The sequence below is a fragment of the Columba livia genome, chromosome 13 (assembly GCF_036013475.1).
Source record: "Columba livia isolate bColLiv1 breed racing homer chromosome 13, bColLiv1.pat.W.v2, whole genome shotgun sequence".
Classification (NCBI taxonomy): domain Eukaryota; kingdom Metazoa; phylum Chordata; class Aves; order Columbiformes; family Columbidae; genus Columba; species Columba livia.
This window is the reverse complement of record NC_088614.1, coordinates 19,473,726-19,495,656: the sequence shown is the minus strand read 5'-3', so window position 1 is coordinate 19,495,656 and position 21,931 is coordinate 19,473,726. Positions and strand designations below refer to the sequence as shown.

Genomic DNA, 21,931 nt, shown 5'->3' with positions numbered 1-21,931 from the left:
CTCGCACTAAGGGACTTCAGCGCTGCCGGGGGGAGGAACCTCCACAGTCTTCTAGGTGCTGGAGGTTTTGAGTGTGTTATGTGCACACACAAAAACCAACCAGGATTGACCACTAAGCTCACATCGTGAGAAGGGAAGCACAAAACGGAGGATGAGGTGAGGCCCAGGGATACGCAGTATCCTAGGTTTGATTTTTACCTGGCCGTATGCACACCAAGGCAGCTGCTGCAGCCCGGCTTGCCTGGTAGCAGCCTGTGTGTCAGACTGTATTGGGGTCCAGTATGGGTGGCCCAGTGGGAAAGCTGGTAGAAGGAAGGGCTTTGGTAGTGATCACAGAGTTGGTGAAAGGCTGTTTGCTTTCAGCCTTAATCTGACCTGGTGATTAGGGATGCACTGATTGTTATTTGCATATTAAGACTTGAAGACTGAGGGCAGAAATTTACTCTGCTCCTCTTCACAACCTGCAAGTGTTCATATAAGCTTTTAGGTTACAGGGCAGATGCAGTAACTACTGAAGTGAGCTTTTCCAGGGACATTAGAGGCTTTAGAGCATCTCCTGCCTGACTGGAATGAACGGAAGCTAACATTTCTTCTGTGATTAGATATTAAACTGAAGATTAAGCCTTTCTTCCTGTCATGCTTGGGAGATCTTTAGAGCCACGTACTCAAGTACAGGCTGGAGATGACCTGTAAGGTTTGGTAACCATAACCAGTTCTTTGAATTAAAAAGTGTAAGAATTGCCTTCAGGAGAGGTAATCTAAGACCTCTTATGAATTGAATCAGCTCTTTGCAGCCCTGAGTTAAAAGCAAGACCCAGGCAGAGCGAGATTTTTTAGATTAAATCATGTCTTCCTGCTTTCTGTTCGCTAGTTGGTGGTGGCTGTTTTAGTTAAGATAATTCCCTCAGTGTACCTTTGTTTCTGAAAGGAACGGTCTCTGAGGACATCCCGTGTGTCAGTCCATCTCCAGCACAACCCGAGTGCTACCATTCTGGAAACTAGTTTCTGTCCATATCAGAACACGCTTCCCTGAACACTTCATGAATGGTGATTGGAAAATGCTTCTAATTTCTTAAACTGCAACATTCAACATTTGAAATTGCTAATGTTCTGTAAAGCAGCACAACCAGCCATTTTCATAACCTTGATGTACTATGGAATAATGAAAAATTCTTCGTATATCCCTCAGTGCCCAAAATGGAAAAGACCTAAAATTTTCCTCTTAACCAACTCCAAGTCAGTTCCCCAACGTGACCACAATATTAGAATAAAACGTGTAAGCCAAGGATAATGCTATGCTCAATATTTTATTTATATTTTTATGTAAACATAATTTGCTTTGTAGGCACAATATAACAAAAGCTCTAAAGCAACAAATACAATTAAACAGTGTTTCAGTTCACTTCAATCAGGCTTAAGTTAAAGAGAAGCTTTCACAGTTCCTTTAAGGCAAATTGAGAAATAATTTGTTTCACTTGAAAAAACTATCCAATTGTCTTAAGAGCTGTTTAAACAACACTGTCAGTAGTAAGCACAAACCTTCCTTTCTACTACAGTAAGACTTGGTCAGTAAAAAGTCTCAGCATCGTCATTTTGTGTAGTGTGCCCTCTACTACTTCAGACGCGATACTACTGCTTGTGATATTCTAAAAGGTTCTTAGGGCTTGTGGGCCAAATTCTGCTAGCACAAATCCTGCTTGCACGATAGATACCCGCAACATTTCCATTCATTTCAGTAGTAACCTTCATATTTGCCATATTAATACCAGTAAAACACAGAGTAAAATTTAGCTTGCTGATGGTAATGCTCATCTGTGCTGCACGCAGGTAGATCCAGAAGTATTCCTTCACATTCACTGCCATTACCTGACATTCTGCTGACCAGAAAATGGCCCTAAAATTGCTATGAATCAGCATGAAGAGTATTTTTGCCTTGCTAACAAAACCAGAAAGAACTAGCCAAAATTATTTCACTTGATTGTTGACCCTATGGTGTCTGTGGCCATGACCAAGATCACCCACCTTATTTGTCTAGAAGGGGAATTTAACCGTAGAGCCAACCATACTGCGGTTTCTAACAGAAGAACGGATTTGCTATTCTGCTTGCCCTACTAATTTAAGGCCTTGAGAATGCCGCTTTACTGCCAGCTCAAAGGTCACCAGCAATATTGCTCACTTTGGCATCAAATCAAAATTCCTAGTTATGTTAAGGTTTGTTGCAGGACAACAGCATCACACTAACTGCAAAACAAAACTGGGCGTATTTCCTACCAATGTCAGCTTATGAGTTGTGAAAACTTAATGGCCTTTCCTAAAAGCCCAACTGGCAAGCCCAATACATGGAAACCCATCACTGAATATATATATATATATATATATATTTTTATCCTGTGGATAAAGTCCCTGTTCGGGCCTGATACAGCACTGGAAGTGTAGGCTTGAAAAGAAAATCGGCTCTAGTCAAGTTCTTCATCAACACCGAGAGAAAACTGAATTTCTGGTTTGGTTAATATTTCAAAAGCTTTTTTGAATCTTTCTCCACAGTTATTCTCATTATTTTTGAATTTGTTTAAGGGAAACTCCTTCAGAATGAACATTCTGCACAACTATCTGGTATTAGAACAGCAACTTCACGAGTACAGTGGAAGGAGATGGACATTGATGCTCAGGCAGCAAGATGAAACAGATGGAAAAAACAAGAGAATCTTCTAAAACCACACATAAAAGTCATCCAGACCCACAAGTCCTTTCACATTGGGAAAAGACGGAGAAGCCCTCCCTCTCCACTTTTCTATATTAATTTTTAACGTCTGTCACTACAGGATACACGTAGATTCAGGTGAACAACTACCCATGCCTGGGGAAATACTTTCTTTTGAAAAAAATATATTATTTCAAAGCTATATGGCATTATACAAGGTCTCTGACATTCCTTCAGCATTTCTACCTTAGGTGATTGCAGTAATTTTAAGAGTTGTTTTAACAGACAGTTGAGGACCTGAGCAGCTGCTGCTTGAATAGGTGAAAGACATGGAAAAAATAGTGACATTTGTCATGTTTAGATACAGTTTCCACTGGTGGGAGATAGATAGGACTAGCTGGTCTTTGAATACTTGATCCCGCAAATAACTACGAACATAACTGTACATATGGAGCAGAGCTTTTGACTCACCTGAAGTTATCCCCGTGCAGAATTTCTGATGGGATTAAGGCCTAAATCTCACTTTCAACAGGGTTAACTTCTGTAGTTCAGGTCCAGCTTGGTAGTTAATCAGCACATTAGTGATTTCAGAGCAGTAAACTTCACCAACAGATTTCTTTCCACATACTGATGAGTGATCCTAACCAATACAATCTAAAAATGAAATTTAAGATTGGTTTGGATTTTGGACACACACGAATCCATGTGTCCTTAGTGGAAAATGTTGATGTGTCAATAACAATGCTCATTGTTACAGGCAAATGAAGTTCTGGGTCAAAAAAGAGCAGCTCACTGACCTTTTCATTTGCCTGTAACATATAGCTCAGATCAACAGGAGAGACAAGATAGGTGGCACTCTGAATGAAATGTTTAATTACTGTTGTGGATGACCAACATGATTATACGATACTAAGCGAAGTCTCTCAATTAATGATTTCTTGCACAATTTTAGATTTGGCAATTGCGAACGAGGTATTTTTGAAAACGAAAATAGGATTGCTTATAAAATGATAAAGCATGACTGAGGAAAATGAGAAGTTATCTGTTTTGCAACTTTTATCTGTGGTTCATAAAAGAAAAACTTCTTTAACACTGAAAATCCACAAACTGAAAATCCTCACTCCAGTTACTAGAACGTGCCAGACAGCAAGTGGGGAATTGTCTTCTTACTGTTGTCAACTTGCAAAAAAAGCCCAGCCTCCCCCCCTTATGCAAAATGTTGGAATTTGCATGAAAGAGATGCCCATCTAAAACTACACAGTAAGTTAATAAGGCTTTTAAACTGGAACAGAAAAATCCATGGGACTCCTACAGGGAAACGGGGTGTTACACAGCAATGTCGTAATACTGCACTGGATGAGGATGGCACTTGAGTTCAAAACAACAATGATCAACGGCTCATAGCTCAGCTGACTGCAGACAAATACAACACACACTGTACTACAGCATTTGTTCACTGATGCACAGAATAGATTTCCCAGTCGTGTTCCCTTCTACTTCATCAATCTTTCTGCTCCCAGCACCTCCGGCTGTTACTGGATGAACGGCATGCGCTCTTTATTCTCGTTGTCCCCTTCATGGTCTTCTTCCTCCTCCCCAGCCTCACTTGTCTCTGTGCTGTCATTGGCCATCTGTAGGGTGACAGATTAAGGACATCAGAGCGCCTTTCACTTTGCTTTTGTCATTCTTATCTCAGTTTGGTTCATTTGATGAAGTGGTTTTAAAAATGAAAGACGACATGGTTGCAACACGAAAATAAACCATCTGTCTGTGCAAAGATGTGTTGGCACTAGACCACTTCCAGCTAAACTGGTAAGCTGTTCCCACATGGCTTACAGCGGATTACCTAACAGAAAGCTGCTTTGCAGGACAGTTGCACAAGCGGACTCTGATCTGTGCACTTGTAGCAAACCGATATTAAAGCTCTCAGATAGGAAATATGATTGTGTAAAAAGCTCTAGAATGTGTGAGACCTCTGGTTTACAACTCCCTCTGTATCTGCTCTTCCAGAAATGAATAACACTCTCTGTAATGCCAGCTAGTGGATGGGATCTGGTCACACGTGAGGCGTAGTATCATCAAAACCCAGGGAGCAACTGTTCTATATAAAACCCAATGAAACCTTAGAAAGCAGGGTCTATGTAGATGCCGGTAGACTATACCCACGACAGAGTGCAAGTCTTGGATCACAGAGTGGGGAGAAACTGCGTTTCCGTATTTTCTTAAATATGTTTGTACAGGTTCTAGGCAATTGCAGAAATGTGTAGTTCAAGACAGCATTCAAGGAGCACATCTTGTTTGGGTTGGTTTGTTTGTTGTTGTTTGTTTTCACATGGGAATACTTATTACAAGCTGTGGAAAGGTGCAAGACTCTCCTGTACTTCACCTTGTCAGTTCGACTTGTCTCTGGAGGCTAAACAAGAGCCTGGTTCACTGGACAGGTGCTAATATTTAACAGCATAGATTAATGTGGCTGAATACATCAGTACTGATCTGAAGTCAGCTTTTCTCTGTCTTTTTTACTGCTCTTTCCTACATTATCAGTGAACATTTGGGCCCGACCCCGACTTTGATTTCCCACTGCTCTCTGGGATGTTTCAGTACCACGTGAAGTGCTCCAAGCCAGGCGGACCAGAGCCCCACCACAGCTATCTTCCTTCAGAACAGTTCTAGAAGGAAGTATTTAGATAATATACTTTATATATCATAACTGAAGAAATTCCTACTTCAACTCTTGTATGGGAATCAGAAGGCACTTCTGTGTTTGTATGCTGAAGTAATATTGACTGTATTTTTTTCTATTCAACCCACTTATTAATACAGGAGTTTTGTATTATGTGAAATGTTTGTTTTCCATCATCGTGGCAGACACAGATGTGACAGTTTTACTCTCGTCTCAGACTTTCAGACACTTTTTGGAGAGGGAGACGGGTGTTCAGTGTAGAAAACTGACTGCTGGGACTCTAGGAAGTACAATCGCATTTCACTTTGGGCTAAAAATATAAATTATGATTCTTGGTTGTATTTAGGGGCTGTGGATTGAGAAGAAAACAGTGTGGAAAAAAAATCTTAAGGGCTATTTCTCCCAAGGTCACCACCGTGCTCTAACCAGTGTGACTGTGCACATAGAGCTTCTCACTCACCAGGGGAGTGGGAGCTTTCTCCACATCCAGAATGAGTTTTCCTATATTTCCTCGGTCATGGATTCTCTGCATGGCCTCCTTCACCTGAAAGAAAGATCATAACATAACCCACCGATGACTTTCAGGCACACACTAAGAGAAGCCTGAATTCCCTCCTTCCAAAACCAGCAATCCATTTAAGGCGTACTATGCGCAAGGTCATTCAAACAGCTGCTTGAAACAAAATGAAGAGTTAAACGTTTTTAGTGAATCTGTAAGGCCTGATTTTTGCATTGTGTTTGCCAAAATGGGATGTGAGTCTTGAAGACAGTTTCTGAATGGTGTAATACGGAATGTTAATGTGGTATGAAAGTAATGGTTAGTTGAGATGCAGAGAGAAATACAGTTAATTGTGACAGGTTGTTCATTAGATTCTCTCTTTGCAGAGTATTTGTCAAGAACCCCTACTTCCACTGGAAGCATGAAATGGTTTTTACATGACCTGTGCTTTTTTTCAATCAATTTCTTTTGTGTTCCTATAGAGGGAATGTGGTATCCTGGCAGTGGCTGTGATTACTGCAATACTGTGGCTCTCACTGTATAAGTGAGTCTTTATTTCACTTTTTTTGAACTTGAAATAAGTGGTGTCCTACAGATACCGCTAAGGCGAGACATTGAACAGTTGCACACGTGAGAAAGGAACAAAAACCTCTTCTTGCTAGCGCACTGGGGAGGAGCTTATTTTGGTGTATGTAGGTTCAGAACTCATGAGAGTCGGTGCTGATGAACTGACATTGCGCAGGGGTTGTGCTGAACACTCCATGGAATGGTTTCACTATCAAATCGTTGGAAGATGTCAAAGGTTTCCTCGCTTTCATGGTGGGAAACTTCAGGAACTGAAAATGTACACATAAAGGCTGTTTCATATCCTCATCGCACTTTTTTGCTGGCATAGCAGGATATGTTGAGACAAGAAGGAGTTTTATGTTAGTAGGATCCACCATCTGTGACATAGTTTTATTGAATATTTTAAGAAGTTTGAAACAATGTGCTAACTTGGGAATAGGCGAGTCCCACAGTACATTTTAAAGCCTGAATTGGGGTTCAGGCACCTAAGATCGTTACTGAATGTCTAAAATTCTCATACCTCCTTCTGTATTAAAGATACCAAGTGAATACAGCTTTCAACTTCCAATTAAATTAAATGGATGCTGGGCACAAAATGTCTTTGCCATCTGTCAGCCTTATTTTGAAAGCTGGCAGCGGTGAACTCAATATTACAACGTGAATTTTGCCAAGTGGTTCCCTCAATCAGTAAATACCAAACTCAAAAAAACCCCAAACCTCTGAGAACAAAAGAAAAATGGCACTGCAAAACACAATGACTTTCTAGCTTAGGGCATAACTGTAAATTAACCTTGGAAAACACAACCTTATGAATCCCACCGGATAGAAGGTTGACCTCTAAATGTAATTCACAAAATCACAATAACTTGTATGAAGTTACTTTACAGCATAAACAATACTTAAGTATTGTACAAGACCTTGTCTGCACTATGAACAGTATCCCTTTAAGAACACCCAACAAGGACTCTGAAGAAGCGGCAGCTATATTATTTTTTACAAAACTTATTAGCCAAATCAAGCTTTTAGGAGTCTATAGCACAGTATCAATAACCAACACAGATGTGACAGAACTGGAGAAATCAGCACACACACTTGCCTGTCCACTGGAATTTATTACCAGAACATCATGTGGAAAGCAAGGTATGCAACATTTGTTTTAATTGGTACCATATCATATTTAGCAAGGCAAATTTGAGACAATGTGCTCTCCCTGCATTTTTCATGTGCACCGTATCGAGTTTAAGACTCTGGAGAAAGGTTCAGGAGTTGTTTCCAGGACACTTGCAAGCAGCTTGGAAACGCAAACAACAGACAGAGGCAAGGGGAACAATAAAACTTACAACAGTAAGAGCGGCTATGGGATCCAGATGGAGCTGCTAAAAATATATACAAAACTGAAACAAGTTTGAAGAGCTGATGCTACATCTGTATGTTTTAGTGTTATTTGCAACTTACCTACCCAGTTAGTCAAATTGTGTGCTAGTGCAATGCCATTCAGTACACTATATCTGCATTAAGGGACCATGAGCTAATTTATAAATGAGTAATTTTTATGTTTATGGCTGCTAACAGTCCACTTATTCAACAAAGACTGCAACTACTTGTTTCCCAAGGTGCCTGAATATTAAAACCATTCCCTCTTATAGAAGGCAGAGTATTAAAAACCTTCTTAGCTATGCAAGTATGGTTAAGCCTCCAGTTCTGTGCAGAGCATATAAAAGCGTTTGCTTTGTCAGGTGCTGCGCACAGTCTGCCTCCCACAGAGCATCGCGAGGAGCTTGTGCCAAGTCCGAGTGTTTGCAACCAACACCGACAGTGAATCCCCTGCACTTGGTTACAACCAGAGCCAGGCTTAACCGGTAGTAGAGCGAGGCATTTGGAAACCCTGGAATTTCTTGGAGGTTCTCTGAAATGGTTCAAGTTTGATTTAAAATAAATATCCCTTCCAGCAGCAAGCATCCAAAGCAGTTCCCTCCTCTTACAGAATCACATCCCTAAATTATTGTTCACCAATATTCTATTGGTTTGCAAGGACAAGCTAATTGAACAACTTCTTGTGTGGTATCATCAGCAAGAGGGCTCTTGGGTTGGAAATAGTGCAAGGGGGTGTTTACTAACATAAAGAATTTCCATTTGAACAAAGGACAACATTTCTGTTGGCTTTTGTTTGCTTTCAGTGTAGCTCAGCCCTTAGGTTTGTGTCTAAACTAACGCCGAACCACAGATTTTAGCCTTGGGAGGCCCCCAATTGACACAACGTGTACCACAGAGCTCTGCACTGGAATCGGAACTATTCGTACATGTGAGCAGACAAGAGGAAACTGCTTCTACTTGCCATGTTATTTATGTCAGGGAAGCTGGCAAACCAGTTGCTGAAAACCAAGCAAGGCCCAGAACGCTGTCCAGCTGATGACCTGACACAGCCGCTCCCAGGCAGCGCAGGGGAAAACGATCAATAGCAAAGGAGAAATAAAAGGAATTCCACGTTTGCCTTCTCCCTCAAGCACACTTTTGCGTTAATTCATATTTTAGTTTGACATACTGTTTTTAAGCACACTTTAGAGCAGAATCACCCTCCCCTATCTGTTCAGTCTCATGGAAAATGACAACAAACACGGGAAAAGGACCTTTCTAACGCACTTTGAAACAATTTGCATTTGCTTTAGGGAATATGTTTCTGTAATTGGAAAAACAATTTTGAACAAGTATTTCAGCTGTACAAATGGTAATGGATATGTTATCACATATCCTCATTCAAGTGTGTTTCAGCTATGACAGTGAATCTGGAAATGAAGACTACCTGTGCAATAATGAAGTCACCCGTAAACCAAAACCCATGGTCTAGAAAGATAAAACCAGCGTTACAAATCATGCTTGTGATGCCTGTGAGAGATATTTCAAATTCTCAGTTTCCATCCTAACTTTCCAAGTGCTGCAGAATTTCTGAGCCTCCATCGAACTCTTTCTGCTCCCGACTCAAAAGAGAGGCAAGGAATATAAACTATGTAGAGCTCATTTGGGAACGTACGGAACCATTGCACTGTGCTCGCATTACATGCAATTTAACAGCTTTAACACTTCCTAGAAACTTTTAATCTATTAACTTACACCTGCACATTTAAAGACGTGTTCTTCCACCAATGCTACCAAGAGAACTCTTCAGAGGATTCTTGGTACAAACACAGGATAGTAAAGGCCAACAATCACAAAGCTGGCAAAGAAGGCCTGTTGAGAAAAAGCATATTGAGTTGTACTTTCCTGAGGCGATGTTAGAGTTGGGATCCCAGAGCTTCTCTTGGATCAGAGCCAGCTCTGTCCATCTGCATTGTGTGTCACACTGAGAAGAGCAACAATTACTGTCAATAGGGGCAGAAATGCCCCCACGTCCCCAGTCGGGGACTGTTCCAAGAGGTGTCACAACAGCTCGTTCTCTGGAAGCCTAAATTCTGACGGCTGTCCTGCACCCATCCAGCGCCGCTGTAGTGTCGCTCTTGGGCTGCTCCTCAAAAGTATCAGGAACTTTGGATATGGTGTCCTCTTTAAAATATCTTACTGTGCTTCAAATAGGCTCATCTTAGCCTCAAATCTTCCAATGATCAAGCCAAGGCACTTATCTTAATCAACAATGGTAATTTTCAGAATACTGTTTAATACCTTAATCTCCTACCAGACTAGATTTTCTGTCTTCAAAAACAAGCTGTAACGACGAGGCCTCAGCCTGAGAACTTCTATACTGAGAAGCATTGCAAAAAGTTAGTGTTTTAAAAATCCTGCATACAAACAGAAAAACAAGGACGAGCAAACTGAGCAGGCACACTGGGTTCTCAATTCAAGGGCCACTTACCTCCTCGTCTTTCAGCTTCCAAAGACAATGCACAAAATGATATACAGTAAAAAATAGGATTTTGGAAATTCTAGCTATGGATAAGTCTGGAATTCCAGGTGGGTCTGACTGATTTTTAAAACCTGGGCTGAGAAAGCTCAGTACTTGTTTTCTCCCAATGAGAACTTTAACAGTAACTGGCGGTGCCAATAGCTGCTTGCAAAGTCAGGAAGGATGTCACAGCGGGGTAATGACACACACCGTTCTGCTCACCCTTCCCCCATTGAATATTGTCACCCTGTCCAGTTCATACAAGAGCAACACAAAGAAATTAACAGGGCAATCTCAGCACATCAGGACAGTGCTTCAGCTGGGCAGGTGTATGTATTTTGGGGTATTTTGTTTGGGTGAGTGTTTATTTCTGAGCTTTGTGATGGGGAAACGATGCGTCTGGTTGTTACTTTGTGGGTTTTGCCAAAGGAATCTTTCAAATGGAACAGGCTGCTATAATGATTCATTCAGTGTTGCTGATTCTATCAGATTTGGGGATCTTTTTATCATTTTAGAAAGACTGATTGTGTACATTGAAATTACTGCTACTTAGGTCTTGGTGCTACCTATAACCAAAATAAGCCAAGAAAGAAAACACAAAAATTAAATCATTTTTAAACTTTCTTTGTGCAATTTTAACCTACTATCTTTTTGTTAAAAAAGAAGTTATCGCTGCAGCAAATGGAAAGGTTTCAACTAGGCTGCCGGTGAGATACATAGTCTCAGTTTAAGAAAGCAGCTAATTTAGTAGCATCACATAAGCACTGGAGATTGAAGAGAAATAACACGGTATTAGAAATACAACAGATTTCCTGTTCCTTGTAGCGACGATTGGCTAAATTGATAGAGCAGCTCTAAAAGGCAGATTTCCCTGTTTCTTTAGCTCATATGGCAGAGCATTTGATTTGCAAAGTTTTTATTTCACTAAAAGAAAATACGCTACAACAGCGGCACAAATTATTTTCCTGATGACAGCAGCGGCGCGTGCGCTGGGGACGTGGTGTGATTTTGTTGTAGCCATTCTGCCATTAGCAAGCTGATAGCAATACTAACTTCACAGTATTAGTAACCACAGAGTGGTAATAATACAGTGGTAATACTGCAACTAAGAACCCAGCTCTTTTTGGAATCACATTATCCACAAATGACCTGTGTAAGCTGAACAAAGTGCTCTGTCAGCACTCCTCACTGATTTGCAATACGCTTCTCTGTGAGAAATATATGTAGAAAAGAACAGAGTGAAGCATGTTAATACCTGGAACCACTCAGAGAAGAAAAAGGATCTTCATACTGAAATGAAAAATAGCAGCCACAAAACATATTTTACTTACATAATTTCTGCACATTCAAAATCATAGAAAACAAGGAATATTCCAAATGAAGCAAGTAACATGTCATCAGATGTTGATGTTTGCTGTTAGCTTCTGATTACAGTGGCTTTTCATAGCTTTTGATGGGAGCGTGTAAAACCAGCCCATTTTGAATTGATTACAAGGCTTTTTTTCCTGAAATGCCTCTCGTACACCTGCCTGAGTTTCTTTCCTGTGTTCTCCCTGGTTTTCTTCTTGTTTGTTTTTAGCACCATGTTTTCCTCAGATTAAATCAGTAAAACCGATCTCTTGTCTGGTTTTTCATCTGAAGTCATTCATTCCAGGTCTCTGCTCACGGCGCTGAGCCCGGCGGTTCAAGCGAGACCGAGTGGGGAGCGTCGTGTCCCACCCAAGTTCCTGAACGCAGACGTTCTCCTGAACGTAAGTCTGACCCTTATAGATAATATATGCCTGAAACAAACAGTTATGCTTCAAATGTGTAATGCTATGGTCAAGCCGCCACTTTCTCACTCATTTTACTTCAAGCTAATCTCTGGGCTGTCCTGCATTTGAAATCAAGAGCCAACAGTAATCCTTGCTGAGGTACTCAGAAATGCTTTCTGACGCTATGTTGTCTCTGGAACTTCATTTTGTTGTTAGAATATAGCAAAATCAGTCTAGTGTTTTATAAATATAGGAAAAGCTAAATGGAAAATGTATTTCTAATTATCTGCTGCACCATTTCGTGGTGTGAAAGATAAACGCAGCCTGCCTGAGAAATGGATGCTATTTTGAAGCTTTTGGATATTATTTTAAACATAATGATCCATTTCTGTATTTGGCTCTTATATGGAACTGATCTCAGGAGTAAAGTGAGAGAGACTGCAAAGCTGGAACACTAAACCGCTTGTGATGCCAATGTAACACGTTGGGGGCTTCAGCTGCACGTTATAATGGTTGTTTAGTAGAGAGGAACAATGAAGGGAACGTGCCATGGAAAAACCTCCTAGTGGAAATGTCAAAATATGATGCTTTCATCACCCTACATGAAGCTGTTCGGCTCAGGTATATCACGAATTTTATCAACTGTTTTTAGTAAAGCTACACGTTACTTCAGGAAAAAAACCAAAAAATAATGGCAAGACACTGGTGCAATAGCAGAGTGGATATTCGTTTAACTCCGCGATGTTGAACGCAGCTTGTTGTACAAACTGGCAGCTACAGACGACAGGTTCCTTTTTGCAGACAACTGCTTCCCCTCCTTGCTCTCTGGATGGAGGCACAGTGGTGACAGTGGCTTTTCCTGAGGTATACAAAAGGATTGCTGTTTATAGCAAAGGAATACTTCATTCCTCTCTCTTTGGTAAATCAGACTGTAGTATGAAAGGCTAAAGAATCTTATGCTAAGGTTACAAATTTAATATAAGCTAGAAGGGAGATTAATTCAATTATGGTAGTGTAATCTGTCAAACTCGCCAGTCATTCTAGTGCTGTATCATCAAGTGTTGTCAAAAAGGTGGTCAGCACCCAAATAAAGGAATGTCCCTCAGCTCCAGATGGGCACCGTGGAGCAGAACATCAATTTAGTTTATGATCTACAACCATAAATTTTCCTTCTCGTTAGTTCCACACCTTTAGATTCAATATTGCTGTTTATTTTCACACACCGTCTCAGAGAATCTCCTTTTGTCCTTGTTTGTACACGGAAAACATCCCAGCCCTCCAGCATGGCAAGACTCTTCCCCTCCAGCCATGACATAAGCCCCTCGTCCACTGAAACCTGCGCTGCAAAGCTCAGCCCAGAGTCACGGCAGGCTCTGCGACACACAGAGCGCTCCTCGCCAACAATTAATTCCTCTCTTGCTCACTGTCGTGTGTCTGAGAAGCCTGAAACTGCATCATGTCTGCAAAATCACATGGACAGATCTCCATGGTGACAGTGTCACGCGGTCTGCAAACATCCGCTGGCTACTCAGGGTTACTTTGGCAACCCAAGTGTCACAGGTAATGATCCGAATCTTGTTTGGATTTATGAAAGAATAATCTGAATTAAAAACTTGCCCATTTTTCATTCTGGGGCTGGCTCTGTTCTGTTCATAACAGCCGCTATTTCAATGAGCCCAGAGCTATCTCCATTAGAATTACAAACACTAATATCAATAATATTTATTTAAGCATCATTTGTATGCAGTAATGAATAAAAAGATGCATACTGCAGTCTATTCTAGCTGAGAGGCCGCATAAACAAAGCTTTAATACTATAGCTTTCATTAGTGTCATGAGGCAACGTGATTTTATTACCAAACTCACTGCTGTGGTCTATTACAAAGCTATGTTGTCTTTAATGTGAATTGTGAGCAGAATTAGAATTGCAGATGCTCTTCTCAGACCAGACGTTTTCTTTCATGGCATTGGTATATATGGTGTTTAAAACTGAACACGGCACTCCACATGAGGATAAATCGTGTTGTCTCTGTCTTCTGTCGGTTCAGCTTTGGTCTGTGTCAGGGAGGAAACCCAAGGACAGCAGTTTTGCAGCCTGCGGGCAGCTCTGGGGCAGGTGAGCTGCTCTGCTGCTCCCTGCGGGCTTTGCCAGGGCGTTGGGGCATGGCAAGTACAGAGCAAAGGGAAACGTCCCTTTGAAGCCACGTTTGCCACAGCCTGGGGCTAAGAGAAGGGACAGGACCTGGGCTCCCTGGCTGCCCGGTGACACACACAGGGAGCAGTCACTGGGCTCCTTTGCGCTAACCACTGTCCTTCTACTCTCGGAAGTGACATCTGCCAAAATTTAGCCCAATTGTTCTGCTGGCAGATTTCCTCCTCCTCACTCATCTTCAAATGTCTCTCTCGTGTTTATGCAACGTGACTTAGTGGAGTAATATGGCATTGGGAAACATGCTGACTTTTTTCCAAAGCTTCTTTTTCTTTAAATGAGTTTGCAATACTTTCTTTTCTCAGGCTACATCCTCCATACAAGCTTTTGGAGAAAAGCTGTTTGCCTGGCTGTGGTCACTGACAATTACCCTACCCCACACACAGGAATTCAGACAAAACCATCCTTTTGCTGGTGCGGATTGTTTCCCTGGGAGCAAATAGAATAACCTGTACTGCCCACAACACACTTCCATGGGAATGATCTGCATTCATGATAGGAATGTTTTCCATATGCTGTGTAGCAGAATAGCTAGTAGAAAAGTGTTTTTAGTATTTAATCAACCAAACTGCTCTGACAAAATCCTCTACCTGTTGGCACAGGAGCCGGGCAGATGGGAGGCTGCAAACCCACATCTGCAGTTGCCTGGATTAGCCTCTCCTTCCCAGGCTGATTCTCCTCACCTACACCAGTAATTCCCAAATTCTTTGTTCTCCTGGAGGCTGAGGGTATGCAGCATCTCGCAAGATAGACAGAAAAGCAGCGTTTTGAATAGGGCTCTACTCTTGTCCATGATGAACACAGCTGGCTCTCAACATGCAGAAATCAAGCACTGAACATATGCAAGAAGACACATAAAACTCAGTCTATTTGGAGTCCAATTTTCATAAACACCTACTGAAAAAAAAGTGCCTGGGGCAAACACGGATGCAATCAAAATGAACTGCTCAAGTGCTAAAAAGTTAGTGTTGTTAGGAAAGATTTTTATCTGATCACAGCATTTTAGAGACAAGAGTAGGGAAATCACTTGGGTGGTGGAGTCTGTGTCCTTGCTGTGAAGCTGACCTGCCGTCATCCTGCTAGTATCCACCTGAAAGCAAAGAAGATCTTACCCGACTCACCTGTTCACGCTCTGTTAGGCTGCACTTTTGCACTAAAGGTTTTGCCTGCATACATGCAAATAGAAAATCGCTTTTAAATCCCTTTCATTCCTCCATTGCTATTCACAGCTGCAAACAGCAGCTCCGTCCCTATTCCCTTCTGCTGCCTGTCAGTGAGGAGAGACCTTTTCTCTAGAATACCTTTTAGCTTCGCTGTTTGTTGCCATGGCAGCAAGACTAAAACCAGACCCAAGATGAGAAAAATGTCAAAGGAATAAAAACTGACGCTACAGGCAAATTCTGACTCCGAGTCCTCCCCTGGCTACTGAAGATATCTATTAAGTTATACATCTTTTAGATGGAGAGCCACAGCTGCAGAACTGTGCTGTTTTCACTCTTTCCTTATTCCTATAAGGTCCTGCTGACGTCAATGAGTATTTGTTTTGCCTCAGTAAAACTCAAAGAAAAAGAGATTTAAAGCCTTGTAATTACAGAATAACTGAGACAAATCTTGCCAGCTTTGACTTACGGAGTCAACAGGGATAAAGCAGAAAAAAGGCAGAACCAACATCAAATTAAATATTTAGAAGTACTAAGCAGCAGCGCCTAGATTATCAATTTGGTTGGGAGCTTTCCTGCATGGGAAAAGAGGAGAAAATGCCTTGAAATTTGATCCATTACACAGAGATTTCCAGCACGTTAGGACCGGTCAGGGCTACCCAGCACTTTGACAGTTAAAGACCAGCATTCTGGTTCAAGTGAAGTGCTATAGAAAGAACATCTCTGTAAGACTATGTGTATTACCTTAGAAAAACCTGCAGGGAGTGAGAAGGAAAGCTATTTTTTATTTAAACTGGCACAGTCCAGCTTTTCTCATTATCACTTATTAGCAAAATAAGCTTGAAGGAAAAGGGAATTTTTCCTGCATTAACATAGGAAATAATTACCTTATTATTCTAAAAGTCAGGGGTTGTTTCTGAAGGGTAGAGATGTGGTGAAGAAATCCCTGGAACACACTGAAGCAGAAAAGCCACATCAGGAAGAATCAGGATCCTGAGCTGGAATCTCTGTTAGAGCACCAATAAAGCCAGAACTCCTGCACCCCAATCTCCTGCAGCAGTATGCCTAGCTGACAGCCCAAACACAATCTTATTGACTCTATACTGAGATCGCCCAGCCTGAGGACAAGCACAGGGTTGTGTGGAAGGGCTACAGAACGACTGTGATAAAGTGAAAAAGTTCCTCAGATCCACTGAGCAAAGGCAGATCCCTCCACCATCACACTGCTGGTGCTGCTACATCCCGTGAGCCACTCACTGCCTCCCAGCTGCTGTCTTCAGTCTTCGGGATTGCTGGTAGAAATCACGACAGCGTGGTCCCAATCTCCACCAGGAGGATGGCTTTCAGCACATCAAAGCCATGAGGAGCTCAGAACTGGTTACCTTTATGGCACCTTTCTTAATTCACAGCAGTAATGCATCTTATGGTATGTTGCAGCCAGCTGTGCACAGGGATGCCCCAGACACTCCTGAGCCTTGGGGTATTCACAAGTGTAGCGGTTCAGACTCCGACCCAGTGAGGCTGGTTCAATCTGCAGCAGCCGCCCTGGGGAAAACTCCTCTGCCTGCAAAGGAGTTTTGGCAGCCACATGCAAAAGAAACTGGCCCTCTGAATTTGGTTAAGATGCAGCAGTCTCCTGCCTAAATGGAATTCAAATATAACGTTCAGTTTGGTGTATTCCTGTATTCCATCACAGTCTGCTATAAAAATTTATGGCAGGAAATAAAGTTTATTACATTCATCATTATGCAATTTAAAAAAAAAAAAATATATATATATATAATGTTGTTATTGACTATCAAGTACCATTACATCAGTTTTTAAACTTTTGCCTCAGCGATGTTGCCTTGTGCTGCCTTTGAAAGAACATTTGGAGAAAAACTGTACCAAGCCACAAGTATGTCTCATTCGCTCTCTTTCACATAGGCATGCTCTAATAGCTAGAGCGTCATTAAACTCCCGCCCTCCTCCACCCCCAGAACATGCAGACTTAATTATAAGCGTACTGCTTTGCTTAGTGTTGCATTGTTGTCTTTCTAACGACAATGCCCAGCCAGTAGAAGGTGAATGCTGTTGATCTCTGCACAGCCTTGCAGCGGCAGTTCTGTGGGGTGACTTCTGTGTGGGAATCTGGCAGCCAGGGATCGCCCTGCTGACAGCAGTGAAAGACCAGCCAGCCTTTCTGGAACAGCCACACGAGAACTCCGAGGCTGAAACACTTCCAGAACCGCAGCTTTTCACACAGACTGTCTAGACACTTGCAGGACACTATCTAAAGACAGAAGAATCTTTGCTTTGACACCATATTCTGAACTGCCTCTAAGCAAACGAGCTTCAGTGTGTTCCAAGTCAATCCATGTCTTAACTCTGCTTTGTTTTAGGAAGCTGCAAAACTATGGGAAGCTTCCAAAAGGAAGGTCTTTATCTCATATTATTTGACCAGCACTCCATGCTGAAGGCTTATAGTACTCTCGCTTCAGTCTTTCAGGCTTGTTTCAGTTCTCTAATCCACCAGAACCACCAGCTGATAATCGGATCTTCATAAAATACTAATTTCTACCATCTCCTTATTAGAGATTTCTCCATAGCTCAGCAGCACCAGTGATTGTTTCAGAATCACTCACCGGCGCTTTTGAACCCAGACTGAAAGCATCTCAAGCTGCACGTCCCTGAGCCTGCCCTGCACTCCAGGGTCGCTCGCTGTGCTTCGCTTGCTGCCACTTGGGGAACCCTGGAACAAGATCCTGCCTGATGCAAACACGAGCTTCCTCCTCTGCCCTTCCCAAACGGCAGGTGATTTTTTGGGCAGTCATGCACAAAACCTGTGACCAACATGACTTCTGTCACTGTAACTTTTCGTCACATTTTCTACACAATTCAAGTAAGCCAAATAATTTTACTCTCAAAGACCTTCTACTATTATGTATTCCTTGGACCCTTCCTTGAGCTCTATTTTGAGCTTTATTTCACAATATAGGATCTTAAAATCAGTAATAAAAAATTAGAAATTCCTGTACTACCTGTTGACTTATCCCAAGGAACTTTGTCTTCCTTTATCAGAATCATAGAATTGTTTCAGTTGGAAAAGACCCTCAAGATCATCAAGTCCAACCACAACCTCACTCTGGCACTAAACCATGGCCCTAAGAGCCACATCTATATGTCTTTTAAACGCCTCCAGGGATGGTGACTCAACCACTTCCCTGGGCAGTCTGCTGCAGTGCTTGACAACCCCTCCTGTGAAGAAATGTTTCTTAATATCCAATCTAAACCTCCCTTGGTGCAACTTGAGGCCATTTCCTCTTGTCCTATCACTTGTTACTTGGGAGAAGAGACCAACACTTTCCATGCTACAAACTCCTTTCAGGTAGTTGTAGAGAGAAGAAATTGTGCCAGACCCACTATTCCAAACCACGGGAACTAAACTTAATGGTTACAAAATACATTAAACATTCAGCCTTCCGGATAGTAAAGACATAATCATTAAAAAGTCTTGACACTATAATTCCCAAGGTCTGAGAAGCTTTATATACAAATCCCCTAACTAGGATCAGATTACAAGAGCACGTTAATATTGTATCTTTGAAAAAAAAATTCCATGTTTTTTCATAACAATGGATTCACTCCAATAAAATCGCTCCTTAATCAGCAAACTAATTATGTAAGTTCTTGAAACTCATCAAGGTAAATCCCACAGGTCTCTGAAGATCCCAATGAGAAAATATTTCTCCTTTCATTTCTCGACTTTTTTTTGTTTGAGAAGTAGTGCCATGAGGATTGCAAATCTCATTATTCCTAAGTCAGCACCATGCTTTTTGATTATTCAAGATGCTCTCCAAGTCGGATCCTACCACTGGCTGCCACTCTGTAACTTAATTCAAATTACACTTAAACAAAACCAAAACCCACCGATATATTAAATTGTAATGTTAGAGAGTGTGATTCATCCTTGTGCTCAGTTGGAGCTGCACCACTTGACAGTAAGATTGAAATTGTTTGTCTAGGTAAGATGAAAGGTATTTGAATTTATCTTGTTTGCTAGTTGACAGTTTTACCATATATTTTGCAGTCCTATTTCCTTCATTACTTAATATTTCTCCTAGCATTGTTAAAAACCATCTCATTCTAAGCCTATACGAAAGATCTTAACTCCACGTAAGTATTGTACCAGTGTGATTGCTACAAAAATTGATTTAGTTTAAAAGTTTAATGCTCATGTGTGGATACAGAGCACTGCACTGTTATTGACTGAAATCAAATTGCTCTGTAATGGGTAGCAGGGAAGCCAAAGCAGAAGCATTCATGTGATAGGACATCACTGGTTGAGCTGAGACAGTTTCTAATCTAATTCAATTAAACTTGCATGTGTAGATGCACTAAAAAAAAAAGTAAAGGGCATGTACGCTAGCTCAAATAATTCAGGAAAAATAGGCAAGAACTTTAATAACACACATATTTAGCTCTAGGCTAACGCAGGCTTAACTGTAGGGACTCTTAGAATTACACTGGATGTTTCCTTCAAATAGAAGGAAAAGATAAAGCATTGTGTTATTTCTGCTAAAGAATCCAAAAGCTACGCCCGTTTTCCTCTGGAAGGTATAAGGTCTTGAAGATATTTTAGTCAGGACATAACCACGGCATATCATAGAAAAAACCTCAGGTTCTTCTCAGCTGGTTGGAATTTGGTGATGGTTAAGAACTCACTTTACACAACCTTTATTCTACTCAAATGGATGCATTTAAACAAAGATTTGGAGCTGCCTGTAATGCTTGAGGCTTGATTTCTTATAGATACGGCCTGCATTTTCAAATGTGTGCACTTTAATACCACCTTCAAAGCCCGAACTTCGATATTCAAACTGACATATTCAGTAAAATCAGAACAGTAGAAAATCAGTTGTTCATTTGAAAAATCTTAAACGATACCGCTTCCTTTTAGTATTGCTTTCCCTGAGTTGGTTATCATAACATACAGATTTGCCCTACAAAACATCTTTGTGTTCAATCTTTCACAGCAGGCTAATATAGATAGGAACCTTTTAGTATCGACCATGTATCTGCTTTGCTGCCTTGGTGTTAATTTATATCATTATCTGTAATGAGCAATAATATCATTACTAAACTGCAATACCATATAAAACTCTCCATTATCACATTAAATTTGGATTATATTATGCTAAGAGATGTCTTTATGCCCAAGAGTAATTTTGCTTTTAAAACTCATCTGTGTTTAAAATGATTGAAAAGAACATATGAACCATTTTCATTAGGTGAGAACATTTACCTTGATTAATGATTGTTATGCACTAAAATAAAGTGTTCTTTTGGATATCATCATTGCATTTCGATCAGGGTAAAATTATATAAACCAGAAGAGTAAACTTGTTTCCAACTTAAGTTCCCCACTATACTTAGAAAAGGAGAGCTTAAGCACAGCATGCATTAATGTCGTGAAGTGTCATAAAATCATCTGGTTAATATGTACAAGTTTATCTACACAAAACTACAAAATTGTCGATAAGCCTTGTAGATAAGACCATAATAATTCCTTTTTTTATTATATTGGCAAAGTTGCATGAAATGGAACACAAAACTTGTGTCACCCTTGCAATAAACTTGTAACCTAAATACAATACTAGTATGAAAACAGGAACAAAAACCAAAACCAACCACCCAGGAGATGAATTTTGTGCTACTGCTCATGAGATCTCCACAAATGCCACCGGTCTGCTAAAACGAGCCATCAACATGATTAGCTGCTGAGAGACAAACTCAGTTTTGCTAATGGAACTAATCACTTACTTTTTCTTTGGCTGTAGTTACATAGATACACTGATGAGCAGATTCCTGAAGGAAAGGTATTTCTAAAACCAAAAAGGCTCAACTCATATAATCTACCAGAGTTCTGTGTCTACTGAGAGCTAAACATCCTTCTACTATAGCTAAAAGCTTATGTCAGTGTTCTCTCTCCATAGGCCAAGCACCCCAAATCCCCAAAAGCAGAAAAATGTGAGCTAGAATATACAGTGGAAATGCAGAAGGCACAGTATCTGTTGATGTTTCTCACCACAGTGATTTTGCAGTCTCTGAAAGCATCTCATTCCCTTCTGCTCCAGTAAACTTCCTGCTCACTGTCCACCACGGAAGATGGTCCACAGGGACCAGTGCTGCCAGTGTAGCATCTTTTAGACAAAATGGACCGACCAGATTTAAATAGAGATATTGTCCTTATTCTTACCTCCTAATCTTTTGGATTCTTTCAGTGACTCCTTGGATGGCTCTCTAGGCATTCATTGATTAATGAAGTATTAGAATCACAGATTATAGCCAGAAAACAAAAACAAACCAACCAAACTAGCCTGACTTTTTGCAAATCAGAGGTCAAAACCTCATCCAAAAATAATCATGGATCACTTCCCAGTCTGGAAATGGGAAAGCGTCAAAGGCAGAAGGAGTTTTGTATTCTGTATGGTGCCTGACATAC

The 21,931-nt window shown here is 41.0% G+C and overlaps 1 protein-coding gene across 1 annotated transcript in view; it reads right to left on the bottom strand.

Annotated features, from left to right (window-relative positions):
- Nucleotides 1–1,288: 1,288 nt before the first annotated feature.
- VAT1L (vesicle amine transport 1 like) overlaps nucleotides 1,289–21,931 on the bottom strand; it is a 56,178-nt gene continuing 35,535 nt past the window's right edge. Inside the window, exons 8-9 of the mRNA XM_065028509.1 lie at nucleotides 5,845–5,928; nucleotides 1,289–4,332 (exon numbers count right to left, since the gene is read on the bottom strand). Coding sequence (XP_064884581.1) covers nucleotides 4,234–4,332; nucleotides 5,845–5,928 — 183 coding nt within the window. The 3' untranslated portion in view covers nucleotides 1,289–4,233. The remainder of the gene's footprint in view (nucleotides 4,333–5,844; nucleotides 5,929–21,931) is intronic.